At 54.7% G+C, this 16,554-nt stretch overlaps 1 protein-coding gene across 5 annotated transcripts in view; it reads left to right on the top strand.

Annotated features, from left to right (window-relative positions):
- The window catches only part of SLC12A7 (solute carrier family 12 member 7), an 82,970-nt gene that overhangs the window by 25,586 nt on the left and 40,830 nt on the right, over positions 1-16,554 (top strand). Inside the window, exon 1 of one of the 5 annotated variants that reach the window (XR_013998451.1) lies at positions 4,875-5,093. The exons of 3 other annotated variants lie outside the window; for them this stretch is intronic. Coding sequence is in view for 1 of the 2 variants with exons in the window: in XM_081132427.1 (XP_080988553.1) it covers positions 4,970-5,093 (124 nt within the window). In the remaining variant the exon portion in view is untranslated. Of the gene's footprint in view, positions 1-4,874; positions 5,094-16,554 lie in introns of those variants that run through there. One more of the 5 variants, XM_081132427.1, reaches the window with a different exon arrangement.

Here is a 16,554-nt window from a genome sequence, read left to right as displayed (position 1 = left end):
CTGAAACACAGCCTTCTGGAAAAGGGTGGGGCCTGCCCTGCGCATGCCATCTCGATCCTGGCCTATGGTGTGTGGGTGAGAGTCTAGGGGAGGAGACCTGGTACAGAGATGGCAGAGGGTTGGCAGGATGGGCCAGATTGGTGCCACAAAGCCCTGTTGCCCTGGCAGTTACTGCTGGTGCTTACCACCTGCCCTGGGACCGTGCATTTTCAGGAGGGGCTGAGGCCAGGTCACAGGCGCACCTGGCCCTGGGCACTTGCCATGGGTGAGATGACAGTGTGGTACCAATACCTGGATAGGAATGGACAGATGGTTATACTGTGGCTAGGGCAGAGATGTGTCCTTCCTCCCAGCCTTTCCTTGGAGCTGACGGCCCTTTGGGGATCTGGGGGTACAGTGAGGGTGGAGGGAGACAGCAGGGTCCCCCATCTGTGGCCAGTGCTGGCTGATAGGCAAGGGCCCTGGATGTCTGTGCTCTGGCTGTGACCCCCAGGAGGGGGTTTGGGGAGAAGGCAGGAGCACTCATAGGTCTGGCTTCTGCCCCCAGGTTCCCAGTTGCTGGCTTTGAAAATGCTGCCAGTGGTATTGCGGTGGTGTGTCTCTCATCTCCACTGGTGAAACATAAAATGAGGTGCTGATTAGAGAACATATTCTTAGAGCTTCCCCAAAATGCCTTTAACCTACTACATGTATTGTCTTGTGTCAGGAAGAACAATCTGTATTTCATAGACTGAATTTTCACAGATCAGGCTTTGCTTTCACAGAAATGAGGCAGACCCTCCTTTCAGGACCAATTATAAAATGCTGCCACACCCTCTTCTCTCCCTCAGAACATTTCGGCAGAGGAGAAGGTCTGGTGTGCTTATCACTGACAGATGCTCAGGCAATGTTTTATTTTCTTTTAAATTAAAACAATGGGGCCCTGGTTGGTGTGGCTCAGTTGGTTGGAGCATCATTCCCTACACCAAAAAGTGGCAGGCTTGATTCCCCAGCAGGGCACATACCCAGGTTGTGGGTTTAGTCCCTGGTTGGGGCATGTGCGGGAGGCAACTGATCAATGTTTCTCTCTCTCTCTCTCTCTTTCTCTCTCTCTCCCCCCACTTCCCTCTCTTTAAAAATAAAAATTTAAAAAGATCAAAACAACAACAACAAACAGTCGCTGCTTGTGATCCCCTGAGGCTGTGGGCCACCAGGAAGGTGGGGCTCTCTGTCTGTAGGCACAGGTGCTGGGTCTCCCTCTCTCTGCCCTGCGGATCCAAAGGGCCCCAAAGGGTTGAGCCAGACCCACCAACTCTGCTTTTCCAGTCAGCCAGGCCAAAGGCTGCTCCTGCCACCTTCCCTCCTTGGAAGAAATCCCCCCAAACTGCAATGTCCTCAGGGTTTAGCTCAGTTTATTATGAGGGCAGTTCTTGGGTTTTCCCCATTTTTCAAGACCACAGGGATGGACTTGACCAAACCCTTTCTGGTCAGACCCTGGGCCAGGGTTTTCCTTCCTCATGGACTCAGCGCGACTTCCTGGTGGATGACCCCGGAGACCTTTCATGCCCAAGAATAGCTGGATTTGGCCTCATGCTTGAGTTTCTCAGGGCCTGCTATCTGGGCCCAGAGTGACTGTCCTTGAACATATCTGGGGGGGTTACTGCAGTTGTTTCAGGATGTGTTGCTGCTGCTGAGAATTTGAGAATTTGGCTGGGTCTGGTCTGCTCTCCCTTCCTAATCTTGTCAAGGCTGTCCGTATTTCAGTAGGGACTGTGCCAGCTCCAGGGACCCTGCGTCACTCTTAGGCTCACTCTCCAACTCTAAAGCCTGGAATCTGGCACAGCCTTTACCTGGAGCCAACAGCAAACATTTGCCCAAGATTTACTTGAAAATGTTACCTGTGGAACCAGTATAAGGGCTGGAGGGCAAAATGGTGTTTGGGCTGGTTCACACTTTACGATGTGCTCAAGATGGCTGGCTGCCATCTCTGCACCAGCCCCCCTTTAAGCCTTCAGTTTGTCACGTAATTCGTCGTAAGTGCTCTCAGTGAAGTCACCACGTGTGTGCAGGATTTCCACGGCGTCAGAGGAGTAACAACCCAAGGGAAGGAAATCTGTGCATGTGCTACTAAAGTTTCCAAGCCTCAAAAAATGAGAGGATGGAGATCCACAGCCAGCCCCTGGGGGCCATGGGAGGAGTGTGACCTAAAGCTGGAACTCTGCCCATTAAAGGACCTAAAACCCCCTGGAGAGCTCAGGTCCCAACTTCTTTGTTCTTTTAACACTCCTTACTTTTCTCAAATACAAAATAAAGCCCCAGTGCCCTGGCCAGGTGGTTCAATTGGTTGGAGTGCCATCCCGGACACCAAAAAGTTGTGGGTTCGATTTCTGATCAGGGCACATACCCAGGGGGTGCTTATGGGAGGCAACTTATCCATGTTTCTCTCTCACATTGATGTTTCTTTCTCTCTCTCTCTCCCCCTCTCTTTCCCTTTCTCTCTCTCTCAAATCAATAAAAGCATATCCTTGGGTGAGTATTGGAAAAAAAAAAAGGCCCAGCAAGGTCTCCAAGAGCTCTGGTGGTGGAGATCCCACTTCCCATTTTTAAGGGACTGCCCCCTGCACCTCCCTGCACCCCAATCCTGGAGGTGAAGGGCAGTGTGGGCAGCTTGAGACATCCAGCCATCAGGCACCTAGGATGTCCTGAGCTGGGGACAGAGGAGCAGAGAAAGGCCAGTTGGCAGCAGGATAATTCACTAGGGGCATTGAAGGTTGTTACCACTACTGTTTTCAATATAGCCCTCTGTCACTTTGAAACGAGGAGCTTTCACCTAGACTTATGAAATAATTTTATTTGAAAAATTTCAAATTGATAGAAAAGTCGAATAGTATGTGGGCAACTCACACACTGGCAGCTCCACACTGCCCTTCCTAGCTGCCCCTCCCCTCCCTGTCCTGTGGGTCTTTTTAGTTCCTTTCGTCTGGCAAGTCCCCATGCTTTTTGTTCGTGTGTTCTCAGGTGACAATGACGTGTTTCAGGATCCAGGACATTGTTTTGCTGAACCCCAGAACCAGTTAGGTCCTCAGGGCAAGCAGCTTGCCCCAACCTGCTCTTCCTCCCTGAGAGGGAGATATCCCCAGGGCCAACCCAGGGCTTCTGAGGAGGAGGGGCACAAAAGCTCGGTCACAGGGGTGGAGCCTAGAGTGGAAAAGCCCCCACTTGGAACCCCCTTTGTCTGCTGGGGCAAGGCAGGGGACATCTGCTGTCCCTGACTGCAATAGCCCCTTTCTGAGCCACTGCAGGTGGGACAGACCTGGGTTCTTGGAAGACCACTCTACACCTGGAGAGTCCTCTTCCAGAGAATTCTTCCCACCCTGATGGCCAGGAGAGTCCTGGTCTCACAGGGCAGCCAAAGGCTCTGGACACGTCCTCTCCCCTCTGGGCTTTTGTCCCTGTGGTCTTTACATCCCCACTCTACCAGGAAAGGCTCACCACACTTTTTGTTCTAAAAAATATAACTTTAGCTTTAGGTAATGTGCCTCCCTCCTCTCACCTTTCCCTTCCCCCACTTCTGCCCCTCCCCTCCCCTGCTTTTCCGGTAGAGGGAGCAACAGCTGGTGGGTATCTTCTCTTTGTCTGGGGGATTGGTTCATTCATGGGGGTGGGGGGCCTGCCAGGCCCCCAGCGCATACACCTGGGTGGGCTGGGCCCTTCCAGGCTAAGCACAGGTGGAATTCTTGTCAAGAGTGGTCTTGGGCCTACCAGGGTTGCACCTAAGACATCAGGCCTCCAGCTTCTGCCAGGAGCCTGGGACAGAAGGTGGGAACTCAAGCCACCCCACCTTCTTCTCTCCTTTGTCTTTCTTTGGAAATGGCTTTTCTGAATTTGGTTTTATGTTGTTTGGTTGTTATGGTAATACAATGTCGGGGAAAAGCAGCACCTCCACTCGGAGAGAAACTGGTCTCCACTGCCTTTGGGCCTGCAGAAACACCCACACTTTTCAAGCACAATCAGACCATTCTGATTATTCTGTTTCAATATGTTGTGACCACCTTTGCCCATACCACCTGTATTTCTTTATTATGGGTGTAAAACTGTTTGGGGTGACTCATTGCACCTAGATGCCTTAACTTTTCGGACTAGCTTCTTTCACTTTGATGGACATCGGGTGTTGACCCGTTTCAGTGTCCTCATCGGTTAAGAAAGTTAGCAGAGGCTGTAAGATACAATGCCATCGGGGCTCTGTCGTCCTGGCCTGGCCTTCCCTGCACTAGGATGCAAGCCTCCCTTCCCTGTGGCTTCCCCAGACCCGACCAGTAGGGTGGGAGAACGGCGGGCTCCCCTGAGCAGGCAGGGATGGGTCTGGGGTCCTGTCGCAAAGCTTTAGTAACTTCTGTATACCAGATGAAGTCCCTTGTGGACCAATCCCCTGGAGCAGTCCCCGCCCTGCCCCAACCATAGCACGTTTCTGCAGGAAACCCCTTCCAATGCGCTGGGTTAGCTCCAGGCAGGCAAGGAGGGGGAGGGGAGACCAAATTCCAGCTCAGCCTGGTTGGGGGTGGGGGGGGCACTTCTATTTCGCGGAGCCATACTGTGTCGGGGAACTACTTGGCGGGGTGGTGGGGCCTGCTCTGCGGCGGGCGCGGGGCCGGGGGGGAGGCAGTGCAAGAGCGGAGAGTCACCCTTTGCGGGGAGAGTGACACTAGGCGAGCGAGGGGCACGGGCAGACTTGACACAGGCTGGAGGAGAGATGTCCGCGAAAGGCGCCTGGCCCCGCCCAATGCAAACTTTTTTGGGGCTTGGGGTACTGCAGGTGTGGTCACGTGGCTGGCCGGGGCGGGGCGAGGACAGGGCCGGGGGGCGGGTCGGGGGCGGGCCGCGCGGACCCCGCCCCTGCGCCCAAGTCCCGCGGCGCGTCGGCGGGAGCGGGCGGAGCGGAGAGCGGCTGGAGCGCGCGTTGTGGCCTTGAGCGCGCAGTGCCCGGAGTACCATGCCCACCAACTTCACCGTGGTGCCCGTGGAGGCGCGGGCAGAAGGCGACCAGGAAGAGGCGGCCGAGCTGACCGAGGCGCCAGGCGCCCCCGAGGGCCACGAGCCCGACTGCTCTAGCCCGGGTGAGCGCGGCCGCACCTGTCCGCCGGACAAAGGCGGAGCCCGGCTGCGCTGGGCTGGGACGGTCAGGGGCGGGAGGGGGACTGGAGGAAAGAGTGTGGGGCTGCTTTTCCCCCCTTGCCTCCCCTTTCCCAAGGTCACTCCGTAGCTCTCACTCCGCTTCCTCCTGAGGTTCCCTCACCCCCCTCCAGCCTGCAGAGCCCCCCACCAAGTTTAGTCGCGGGGACCAAGGCGAAGGATATCTGCGGTTCCCCGCTCTCCTAGGGCTGTGGGCCCCCCTGTGCTGCTCCTCCCTGCTAGCCCCATCTTGGGACCACGTTCCTGGCCGCGCCTACCCCCCCTCTCCCCGCCCCCCTGCCTCCCCGCCCCCCTGCCCTCCTGCCCCCCTGGGGTCCGGGAAGCACTTTCTCACACTCTGGGTGGGGCAGTGGGGAGGTGTGGGAGGTGGGAGACGCCCCGGGGTAACTATGGGAACGGGGGAGGGGCCTCGAGTGAGAACCCTCGGCCAGGGTGGGGTGCTGGAGCCACAGGGGGTGGTTCGCTCTCAGGAGTGCCTTCCTGCTTCCTCAGGCCTTTGCTCCCACGCAGCTGGATTAAGGGCCGCCGGTCACATTGACCCTGCTGAGGTCCTAGTTGTGTGCGCCCACTCTGGGTCATCAGCAGGAGGGACAGCAGAGCCCTGGTGGGGCTGAGGGAGGCCCCCCAGCTGTGCTCAGGCTGAGGGTCCCTCTGGCCCTCTTTGTTCTGGAGTCCCAGGTCTGTAACACTTTCACTTTCTCTTGTGGGGGCTCCCCCAGGCCTGTTCCTCCCCATCCCTGCTCCAGGCCCCAGGCCTGGATTCCTGTAGCTGATGGATGAGTTAGTTCCCCCTCAGTAAGCAGCTTCATCTCTGCTCTCAGCTCTCCTCTAGAAATTGGGGGAGTGAGAGGACCCAGTCTAGCAGCCACAGCTGGGGCTCCCCCTGTCTGTTCCGTCCCCCCTCTTCCCCATTGCAGCCTTGGGAGGAGGCTCCCAGCTCCAGGCACTTAAGGAAAGAGGGTGAGGTCAGTGGAGGCCACAGGTCCTGAGTGGTCACTACCCTGGCAGGAAGGGCCAGGCCTTCCTGGGGACACCATTAGGAGCCTGCTGGAAGACATGTCTTCATGGGCTGTTGCATTATCGGTCATTAGGGCCCTGTCCCCTCTCTCAGGTGTCCCTTCCCTCAGGGTGAGGCAGCTGCCCAGCTTTGCTCTGCTGAGTGTGGGGCTAGTCACAGCTGCTCCCTGGCTGCTTTCTGGCACAGGGGCTTGAGACCAGGTAGATCATGAATGCAGAGTCTGTAAGCTCAGCTTTTCTCTCACCACTGCCCCATGGTTCTGGTTCTGAGCATCAAGAATGAGCTCTTCTGGCCACCAGCAGCCATTGCTTTCCCAGAGGAGCCCTCAGCCCCTCCCTACTGGTGTTCTGATATGATGGGGGTTCTTTTTTCTGGAGGCTGGTTCTCTCCCTGAGGATGGGTACCACACCCTGGTCCCCTGCGTGATGGGACATTTATTCTGCATTTTATTGTGATGAGAGACTGGTCTGGAAGTGGAAAGGACAGGTTTTTATGTATCCCTGTGTCCTCAATACTTTGTTTCACGGTAGAAATACCTTACACAGGGGAGGTGGTGAGGAGGAGGGTGCTTTTTTCTGACTTCTTATTATGATTTTTTTTTAAAAAAAATTGATTTTAGAAAGAGAGGGAGAGGGGGAGGAAAAAGAGAAACATCAGTGTGAGAAAACAACATCGATCCTTTGCCTTCTGACTGGGGATTGAATCTACAACCTGGGCATGTACCCTGACCGGGAATTGAACCGTAACCCTTCAGTGTATGGAATGATGCTCCAACCAACTGAGCCGCACAAACCAGGGCTGTTATGGTGGGTTTTTAACTGACTTCGGGGAGCCTGACCCCTTCTCTTGGTGCTTACCCACTCCAGGTAGAGGTGAGTCCTAGGCCATGGGTACCCTGTGTGGGACCACAGAGTAGACAGGCATGCAGGCCCCTAGTGAGGCATGGCCACAGGCCCCAGCCCCCAATGGAAGTTCCACCCCCAGCTTCCATGGCTAACGGGGTGGGAGTCTTCCCTTGGAGGGTGCATGGGGCCTGCAACCCCCTTGTCTCCTTCCTCTAGCTGAGATTGTTCCTCACGTGGCATTTCCCGTGGCTCTGATTCCACTTCCTCTTCCTTGGGTTGCTGTTCTTTTTGGACTCCTTTCTGTGATTTCACTCCCTGCTGCTCAGGTCCTGTAGCTCACCCAGGGGTCTCTCTTCCCACCCTCTGTGAAGGGGACCTGAACAGCCTGATGCGCTGATCCAAGCAGTCCTGGGGAGTGTCACTTTTGTCCTGTCGTGGCCCATGGCAGACTGGCCATTGAGTGGGCAGCTGGTAGCTGGTAGCATTCTGTGAGGCCATCAGCTAGGCCAGTTCAGGGATCATGTGGCCGCTGAGGTGATGACCCCAGGTTTTGAGCGAGCTTTCTGCCAAGCGTGGGGCTGCTGCCACTGGGATGGTGAGAGCACAACTCTGGGGGTTGGTATGTGGGGGTTCAGGGAGCAGTGCAGTTGATAATCAGGACAGGACAAAGCTTTCAGGTTTTGTCCTGCTGGGCAAGGACATGGAGCAACATCCATCCGTCACTGGGTTTCAGGAAGGAAGGGATGCATCACACTGACACAGGAAGGACAGGTGGCACAGTTGTCCCAACCAGGCAGACCCTATGTTTGGCCTTTGTCCTTGGGACTCGCTGTAGGCAGCTTGGCTCATAGATGTTCTTTAGGGGGATTTCATATTAGGTAGGCAGTAGAGGTTACCAAACATATATTTTGTACCAAATTCCATTTGTAAAGGCAAAGGAACAAAAAGTCGTTGGACATTCACCAAATGGAGCATGGCTCCAAGTGCTGGGAACATGGCCTGTGTTCATGAGTCCTCTGTGCGCTCATGGGGGTTCCAGACCATCTTTAGGTGATAGGCCCTTTTCTTATAAATCAAGTGAAGATGTGGTTAAGGCCTCCTGCCAAGCCCGTGTGTTCATGTCTCTGTGGGCATGTGTGTTGTGGGCATACTGCCTGTATTTGCACATGTGTGTACGTGTCAGTGTGCATGCATGTGGGCACTCATGTATGTGTGCACGTGTACATGTGGGCATGTGTGTGCATAACTGCACACGGTGAATAGAGAGGGGCTTGATCACTGGCATTTGGTCACGTAGTGTGAGGGCATCTGTTCTTTCCTGTAGCCCCGTAGGGGACTGGGTCCAGTCACATGGCTGGGGTGCCATCCCCATCTTAGGCTGTGCAGGCAGTGGTGACACATCTGCACCCTGGTCAAAAAATGTGTTTCTAGCCTGGCTGGGCGTGGCTCAGCAGTTGAGCATCGACCTAGGATCCTGGGCGATCAAGGTTCGATTCCCGGTCAGGGCACATGCCCAGATTGCTGCTCGATCTCCAGTCGGGGGCGTGCAGGAAGCAGCTGATCAATGACTCTCTCATCATTGATGTTTCTATGTCTCTCCCTCTCCTTGCCTCTTTCTGAATTCAATAAAGATATATAAAAAAAAGAAAAAAAGAAATGTGTTTCCAGCTTGTATGCCCTTTGAACAGTGTAGGAGCCCATTGCCTCTTAGGTCCAGTTCTGTGGTCTTTTTCTTCGGAAAAGTTCCCCAGATCTGATCTCATTGCTCTTGAGTGGGTATCTGAGCTGTGGGCACCAGTGGTGGTGGCTGCTGCTGCTCAGGGGGGTGGCTGCCATGGGATTAGGCTTGAGGGATGCCTCCAATGGCAGCCCCAAAAGACCAGGTAGCTCTGGGACCACTGGGCACTGGTTACGGTAGCTGCTGTCTCTCCTGTGAAGGCTGTGGAGTATCCACCACAGCTGATCCATTGTGGTCCTTGGTGTATCAGTGAACCGAAGGGTCTCAGTACTCCTCCTGAGGGGTGGCAGCTGTAGGATCTAGCACATGATTTGTGGTGCAGTGGGGAAAATGGAGCACCATGAGGCTCTGGGTGTCAGGGTAGCCTCTCAGGAAGGGACACTTGTGCAGGCCTTGGGGGCTGGGGGCTGGGGGCTGTGGACAGTGGCACTGGCAGGGAGAGTGGTGAGGAGGCAAGGTGGACCTTTAGACTTGAACCCTGGCCCTGTCCACGTGGAAACCACAAGCTTTGGGGCCTGTTCTGCTTCTGATGCCTTGGCTCTGTCACTGTCCAGAGGGTGCCTGCCAGGAGTCACGAAGACTGGAATAGCTCCATCCAGGTGAACCCACTGCCCACCTGTCACTGTTCATGAGGTGGGCTAGGGCTGTGAGCAGGGAGCAGCTGACCCTGCAGACAGGCTTTCTGTCTGGTGACATGGGGCACTTGGATCTGTGGCTGTCCCCATATCGCGTTTTGGCCCAACTGACCAGCTGGAGTCAGACTGTTTGGTGACAGATGAGCAGCCAGCTCCCCAAAATGCAGCCCCCAGGATGGAGTCCCCTGAAATGCAGCTCTCCAGAAATGCAGCCCCTATATATAGCCCCCAGCTTTAGTGAAATGCTTTGGCCTGTGGGTGACCCTGGCTCTGGATAGAGGCGCCTGGGCGCTGAGTCCAGGTCTGAAGCCAGGGATGGTGGACTGGCCCAGAGGAATTCCACAAGGGCCAGCCTAGAGCTGGTGAGGCTACATTGCTGAGGTGCAGGGACTGGAGGGGCGGCTGGAGGAGTGCCTGGTGTATGGGCTCTGGGGGCCCTTGGCAGAGTGGGCCCCTGTGCTTGGCAGGGCTCTCATCACTATTAGCTGGGAAGGAGAGGGCTGTGCAGTCCAGCAGGGCTTGGATGAGTGGTGCTGTGCATGCAACCCACCTCTCTGTGCCAGGCAGTTCTGTGGGGTTGGGTGAGCCTGTGGAATTTCCTGTTGTTCCTAGCACCTTGATGGGGCCTGTGTATTGTTGGTGTCTGTGTTGTTGGAGAGTGGGAACCTCTTTTCTCACCCTTGCCCTGGGACCCAGGAGGGGACCAGGAGCCATGTGGCATCATCCATCTCTTCCTTGGTGGCCCAGGCTCAACTGAATTTCAAGGATGTTTCCTTCAAATAATTGACCTCGAATGTCTTCTACTTAGAGGGGTGTGGCAGGTTTATTCTGTACCACTGAGGTTTTGGATGAAGTTCTCATGGGACTCTTGGAAACAGGGTGCTGCAAGGGTGAGGTACCTTGTGGTCTCGGAGATGGTCAGGGCCAAGGCCACATAGGAGCTTGGGAGATGTTTGGCTCGTGGTCATGTGCTGCAGCTCAGGCTCACAGATACCATGCTGGGGCAGTCAGAGTGGGCCAGAGGTATCTGTCCAGGTTGGACCTAGCAGGTGAGTGGTGGGCTGTCCTTGCCTCCCTGCCCACTGGAGGACTCAGCCATGGTAGGGAGCCTCTGTCAGGACCTTTGACCAGTAGACCTGTGGCCATGATCCTGGGACTTGACCAGATGACCCCAGGCCTGGGGTCCTGCATTAGGGGATGGGTGACCTTGGAACAGAACACCTTCCAGGGCCGCTGTGCTGGAGGGGCCACTGTAGATGGCTTTTTGCAGCCGCACAGCTATTACCAGACTGAAGGGGTCATTTGCCTGTTCACATCAAAGCCCAGTAATGTACAAACAGGAGTTTGCAGCCAAGAAAATAAAGGTTTATTTTGAAGAAGTGGTCCCAAACCTGGAGTCACAGGTAAGCTAGAGCTCAAAGAACCGGCTCCTCGATGGCTTCTAGGGGGTGGGTTATATAGGGGAAAAATCATTAATCATAGTGACTAAGGGAATTAGGGTCTTAGACTAGACTGATTGGCTGGGGCCAGGGTAGGGGGTAGTTGATCATTGTGTCAGATCCTGATGTCAACAATGGCACCGTTCACTCTATTTTCATGAGGTGTGGTCCATACGGTCAATCCACTTTCATGCTTTCTTGGGGCTGAGGCTGGGGCTGAAACACAGCCGGTCTGTTTTTAGCTTGAGGGAAATTCCATGATCAGCAGACCTGAGACTTTGTTCTTAAGACAGTTTGATGCTGACCAGAATCTGTTGTCCTGAGGGCTTAATGATTAGGGAAGTTCTTAGAGGAAGGACAGAAAGGAGAAAGGGTCATGTTAAAGAAATAGAGTTTTGCCCTGTTACAGCTGGGGCACAGCAGATGAGACAGCGGTCAGGTTTGGAGCTGCATATGCTGGTGTCTGGCTGATCGCTTTGTGTTGCCAGCCACCCTGGTCTCCTGTCATCACCTCTGTGGGTATGAATTTTATAAGCGTCACTCTTAGCAGATGTGAGACTGGAGGGTAAAGTGTGATGTTCAGTGTTAGGTTTTAACTACCGTTCACACAGCCGGGTGCTTTCCATTTCAGCGTGTTTGTGGGGGTGTCCCATAGAGTCATTTTGTACAGCTGTACTGGGGAGTATGTGCAGATGTCTGCAAGCAGCTCTGGGCATGTGAGGTCAACCAGGGGCCTCAAGAGGGAAGACCCACCTCTGTGGGTGTGCCTACCCTCATGATGGGCCCCGAGGGGCTGAGGCCCAGTAATAGTGGCATGGACGGCACCAGGAATCGAGGGATGAAAGGGCCATCCAGACCCTGGCAGGCAGCTGCTGGGGACTGGCCCCAGGGGACCTGGGTCCCCTTCTGGGGGATGCTGGGGCAGTACTGTTCAGCAGAGTTAGCAGAGTACAAAGGGTTAATACCTTTCTTTTGTGAAAAAGAGGGGAACTCACTTTTTAGAGCAGAGAGAGCTGCTCTGTGAAGATAACCCCTGAGCTTCAGCAGACCGGCCAAGCATGAGGTGACCCGGTGCCCCCGTTCATGGCTCCTGGCGCCATGTGGGTCCTTGAACTTCCTGCCAGGAGCCCTGGTGAACAAGCTCCCTCCAGGTAGTCTCTGTAGATGGTGGGGGGCTACGGGGCTGGGGGGTAATGGGGCTATGTCCCTGGGTCCCTGGCCAGGAAGGCCAAGAACTATTGGTGTTGGGGTCTGGCCTGGGGTGGGGGTGGGGTCTGTGTGGGCCCCACGGCCCACACCTCAGGCAGGGCCCTGAGCAAGGCCCTGGTGCCTCCTTGGGGTTCCTGGCTCGCTTCCTCTTTCTTTCCTTGGGCGGTTTCTTTCTGAGAAAACAGTTGGGGGAGGAGTGGAAGTGCGTTTGTGTTTTGTGTGGATGGGGGTGGGAGCTGTGTTCCAGGCGGCAGTTTAGTTTCCTGTGTCTGGGTCATTCTCGAGCACAGTCTCCACTTGCCTGATCCTGCATGACTCACAGGCAGGCCTGGGGTCTCTGGCTCTTGGGAGGAGAGCCAGTGGCGCCTGGGGCCTGTGTTCACTGCTGAGCACCAGAACTGCTTTCGATTCGGCTGTGTGATGCGGCCCTGACACTGAGCCTGTCTGGGTGTTCACATGCAGGCCGTGCCCTTGGCCAGCACAGTGGCTGTGGCCTGGCGCCGTCTGCGAGATGGGGGGGTGGTGTACCATGCGTCCACATCTTTGTTGCCCTCTGCTCGAGCGGGCACGTGCACCTCAGGGTGATGTGTGGCCCTAGGGGACTCAAGGCCATCCCTGAGTTCTCTTTGTGCCTCAGTTTCCCTCTCCAGGAGCCAGCCTGTCCCAGAGGTGGCAGTGACCTTTCATCTCCTGGGCTTCATCTGTTCACGGCGCCTGTGGGTTGGGCCTGGGTTCTTGGAGGCTCAGAGGATGGTCACTGGGGAGGGATCGAGTTGAGCCGAAATCAGAGGCGAGAAGCGCCAGGTTGTTCTTAGGTTTCCTCTTCCCTCCCACCAAGGGTCTTGACCACAGCCAGACAGGAGCCAGGCTGGTAATGGGAGCCGCCCCAGGGGGCTGGTGGGGGTTCTTGCTCACCCCCCCTCAGATTGTCAACTGCTAGTTCAGGCCCTGAGGTGGGAGAGGTTGGTCCAGGAGCAGTGAGCAGCCATGTGACTGAGTGGGTGTTGGGGAGTGGGGTCCCCAGGGGCCTGTGATTTCCCATGAGGGGGGTGCGTCCTTTAGAGAAAGTCTGGGAACACATTCTTCTCTTGAGAAGCTCTCGGCTGTGGTCCCCAGTGATGCCCTTGTGCTTGTGTGTATGTGCACGTGTGTGAGCATGTATGTGTGAACATGTATGCATGTATATATCTGCACGCGCAAGTGTGTGTGCCTGTACAAGTATGTTAATGTGAGTGTGTTGTGTGTGTTCCATGTGTGCATGTGTGTTTGTGCGTGCATGCCATTTGTGTGTATGTTTATGTGTTTGCAGGTACTTGTGTGTCTGTGGCTGTGTTCTGCGTGTGTGTCTGTGTGTTTGTGGGTGCACGCATGTTTGTGTCTGATACTTTACCTGGACTTTATGGCTGCTCCTGGTTTGCCATTTCTCTGTGTCAGTGCCTCTTGGTAGCTGAGTACTTGGTACTGTCTTTGCTTTCTAGACCGAGTTTCAGATTTTTTTTTTAAATTTTATTTTTGTTTAAAATATTACAGATGTCCCTTTTTCTCCCCAATGACCCGTTCCACCCCGTCCCATCCCCCTCCCCAGTCCCCCTCCCCACCATTGTCCATGTCCTTGGGTTGTGCATATATGCATATAAATTGTTTAGTTACTCTCTCCCCCTCCACCCACCCATCCTTCTCCATCCCTCTGACATTCGTCAGTCTCATATATGCTTCCATGTCATTGAATCTATTCTGTTCATCAGTTTATTAAGTTCTTTAGATTCCACATATAAGTGAGATCATGTGATGTTTGTCTTTCGCTGCCTGGCTTATTTCACTTAGCATAATATTCTCCAGGTCCATCCATACTGTCCCAAAGGGTACGAGATTCTTCTTCTTTACAGCTGTGTAGTATTCCATGGTGTAAATGTCCCACAGCTTTTTTATCTACTCATCTACTGATGGGCACTTGGGCTGTTTCCAGATCTTAGCTATTGTAAACTGTGCTGCTATGAACATCAGGGTACATATCTTCTTTCTGATTAATGTTTCAGGATTCTTAGGATACATTCCTAGGAGTGGAATCACTGGGTCAAAAGGCAGCTCCATTTCTAATTTTTTGAGGAACCTCCATACTGTTTTCCACAGTGGTTGCACCAGTCTGCATTCCCACCAGCAGTGTACCAGGGCTCCCCTTTCTCCACACCCTCGCCAGCACCTGTCGTTTGTTGATCCGAGTGTCAGATTTAAAAACATGCCAGAGGTGGGGTCTGGTTCAGACAGTGGGGACAGGGCCCTGAATGGAGTGATGAGTAAGTTGAGGCGGGATCAGGGGCCTTGGGCCTGGTTCTAAGGTGGTGCTTCCCTCCAGCGCCTGGAGCCCTCTGACTTCTTCCCTCAGAATCCCCCAGATCTCCTCAGTGTTTCCCATGAGAACCTCCTGCCAACCCACAGGATGCTGTAGGAGACAGTGGCAGGAGCCCCATCGGATGTGTCTGGTTGGTGGGGGAGCCAGAGGAACACATCTGTGCCCAGGTGGGCTTTAACCTGAGGCTGCACATGGATGCCATTCTCATGTGAGGTATGTTCTCAAAGGACCCTTTTACTTTCCTGGAAGCCCCACTGGGAAAAGGGAAGGTGAAGGCTTGTCATTCCTTCCAGAAGACGATGCTGGAGGGAAAATGCCTCAGGACGCAGTGGTGGTCATGGCTGGTGGATTGTGAGTGGTTCTTGTCCTCTCAGTGTTTCCTCTGTTTTCAATACAGAAGGTGTTTCTGTTTCAGCCAGAAACTTGCTGTTAAAAACATGGGAACTCAGTCTCAAGCTTTCATGTTTTCTTGGCCTGAATGCAGAGCCCCATGGCGCCCTGCTGGCCTTGATTGCCAGGCTGCTGGATTTCAGGTCCCAGCACTCATCCTGGCTGCAAAGCTTGGAGGGCAAAGGACAAGGGCCAGGGATCATTATTTAACTGTTAGGATTGTGGAACCTAAAATCACTTCATGCTAGCACTTAACCACTTCAAAGAGGACCTGGCCCACTTCAAAGAGGACCTGGCCACTGGGGCAGTGGCTGTGGTGTGCTCTGGGGTCTGGCCAATTGGATACACTGAAGTCACCAGAGGGAAACTCCACTCTGCTGGAGTGCCTTGCAGCTCCATGGGCAGACCACATGTTCCCCCATCACCAGCACCTTGGTGCAGGACCCTTTGTCGCCCTCACAGTGTCCAGTGATGGGCATACTGCCTGTGCTTAGTGGCAGGAAGGGGTGATGGCTGCCGAAGTTAGTCCAGCCTAGCCAGCTGACCCTTGGGAACATGTCTGGCTCTGAGCCTCAAAGGTCACTCTGCTCCTCCCTGGAGAGCCGTTCTGGGAGAGACTGTGGTGAAATCCCACATTTGAGCTGGAGGAGGAAGGCGTGGGGGAGGAATGTGCTGGCTCACTCCGGGAGGGGAGATTGTGCGTGGAGCTGGGGGGGCTGGTGGAGGCTGTAACCAGAGAGTGGAGAAGGCACAGTGCACTTGGGGCCCGCTTGGGAATGCTGCCCTTGGCAGGACTCGGGCCCTGACCCAGTGTCTACAACAGACCACCTGGATCCAGGCTCCCAGGACAGAGCAGGAAGGTGGGTCTGCTGGCCTCCTCTTTGCCCCTGAGCTTGGATAGCCTTGGCTGAGTTCCACTGTCCTGCCTGCTTCTCTGGGATGATGGCTGCCCCCTCTGACCCTGCAGAGGACTCAACTGTGTTTGCTCAATAATGACAAGGACATATACTCTTCTCTCAGGGTCACAAAGCTCGAGTTCCCCACAGCTTCTGTGCAGTCTCCAGAGTGACTGAGTTCAGGCTTGGCCTGGGGAAGGAAGTTGCTCTTTACCAGGCTAACACTGTCCCTGGTCACCATTTACTGATGTTGGGATTCTGTTTGTATTTTAGGGAGCCAGAAACATGGGCATCAAAATCGATGTAGGAAAAACTGATCAAGGGCAGGAAAAAAGAGACCAGAGATTGCCTGTAGGGGCATGGGAAAACTTTCTGGGCCAGTGGGTGTTCTATGTCCTATGGGGTCAGTTTCACAGGGTGTTGGTGGCTGCCCTGTGTTTTGCAATGCCCCAGGCCTCAGCTGGATGGGAAGGGTTTGTGCTTGGGGTGTGGCCAGCACTGGTGAGGGGTGTGGGGCTTCACAGAACGTCAGTAACTTTGCTGAGTGTTGAAATGTTTTTGGAATGAAATGACAAGGTGAAGACACAAGATGAATGGCTTCATTTGGGGCAAACCTGCCACTGCCTCTGCGGGAGGAGGATGGTGCTGGTCAGGGCTGTGTGCCCCAGGCCTGTCCTACTCCATCCTGCTGCAGTTGCTTCCTGAACCCCTGGGTTCTCCACCAGTAGGTGCCAACTGTCCCATCTGTTCCTGGGAGAGCTTGTCTGTGGTCTTGGTGGGCTGTGGCTCTGGGTCTTAGGCCTAGGCCAGGCTTGCTGATCAATGGCCATCTGTCCAGAGCCATACCTCTGGAGATAGATAATCT

This window comes from Miniopterus schreibersii (assembly GCF_964146895.1).
Source record: "Miniopterus schreibersii genome assembly, chromosome: 3".
NCBI lineage: Eukaryota > Metazoa > Chordata > Mammalia > Chiroptera > Miniopteridae > Miniopterus > Miniopterus schreibersii.
Note: the sequence above shows the minus strand (reverse complement) of the source record. Positions and strands in the feature narration are given on the sequence as shown.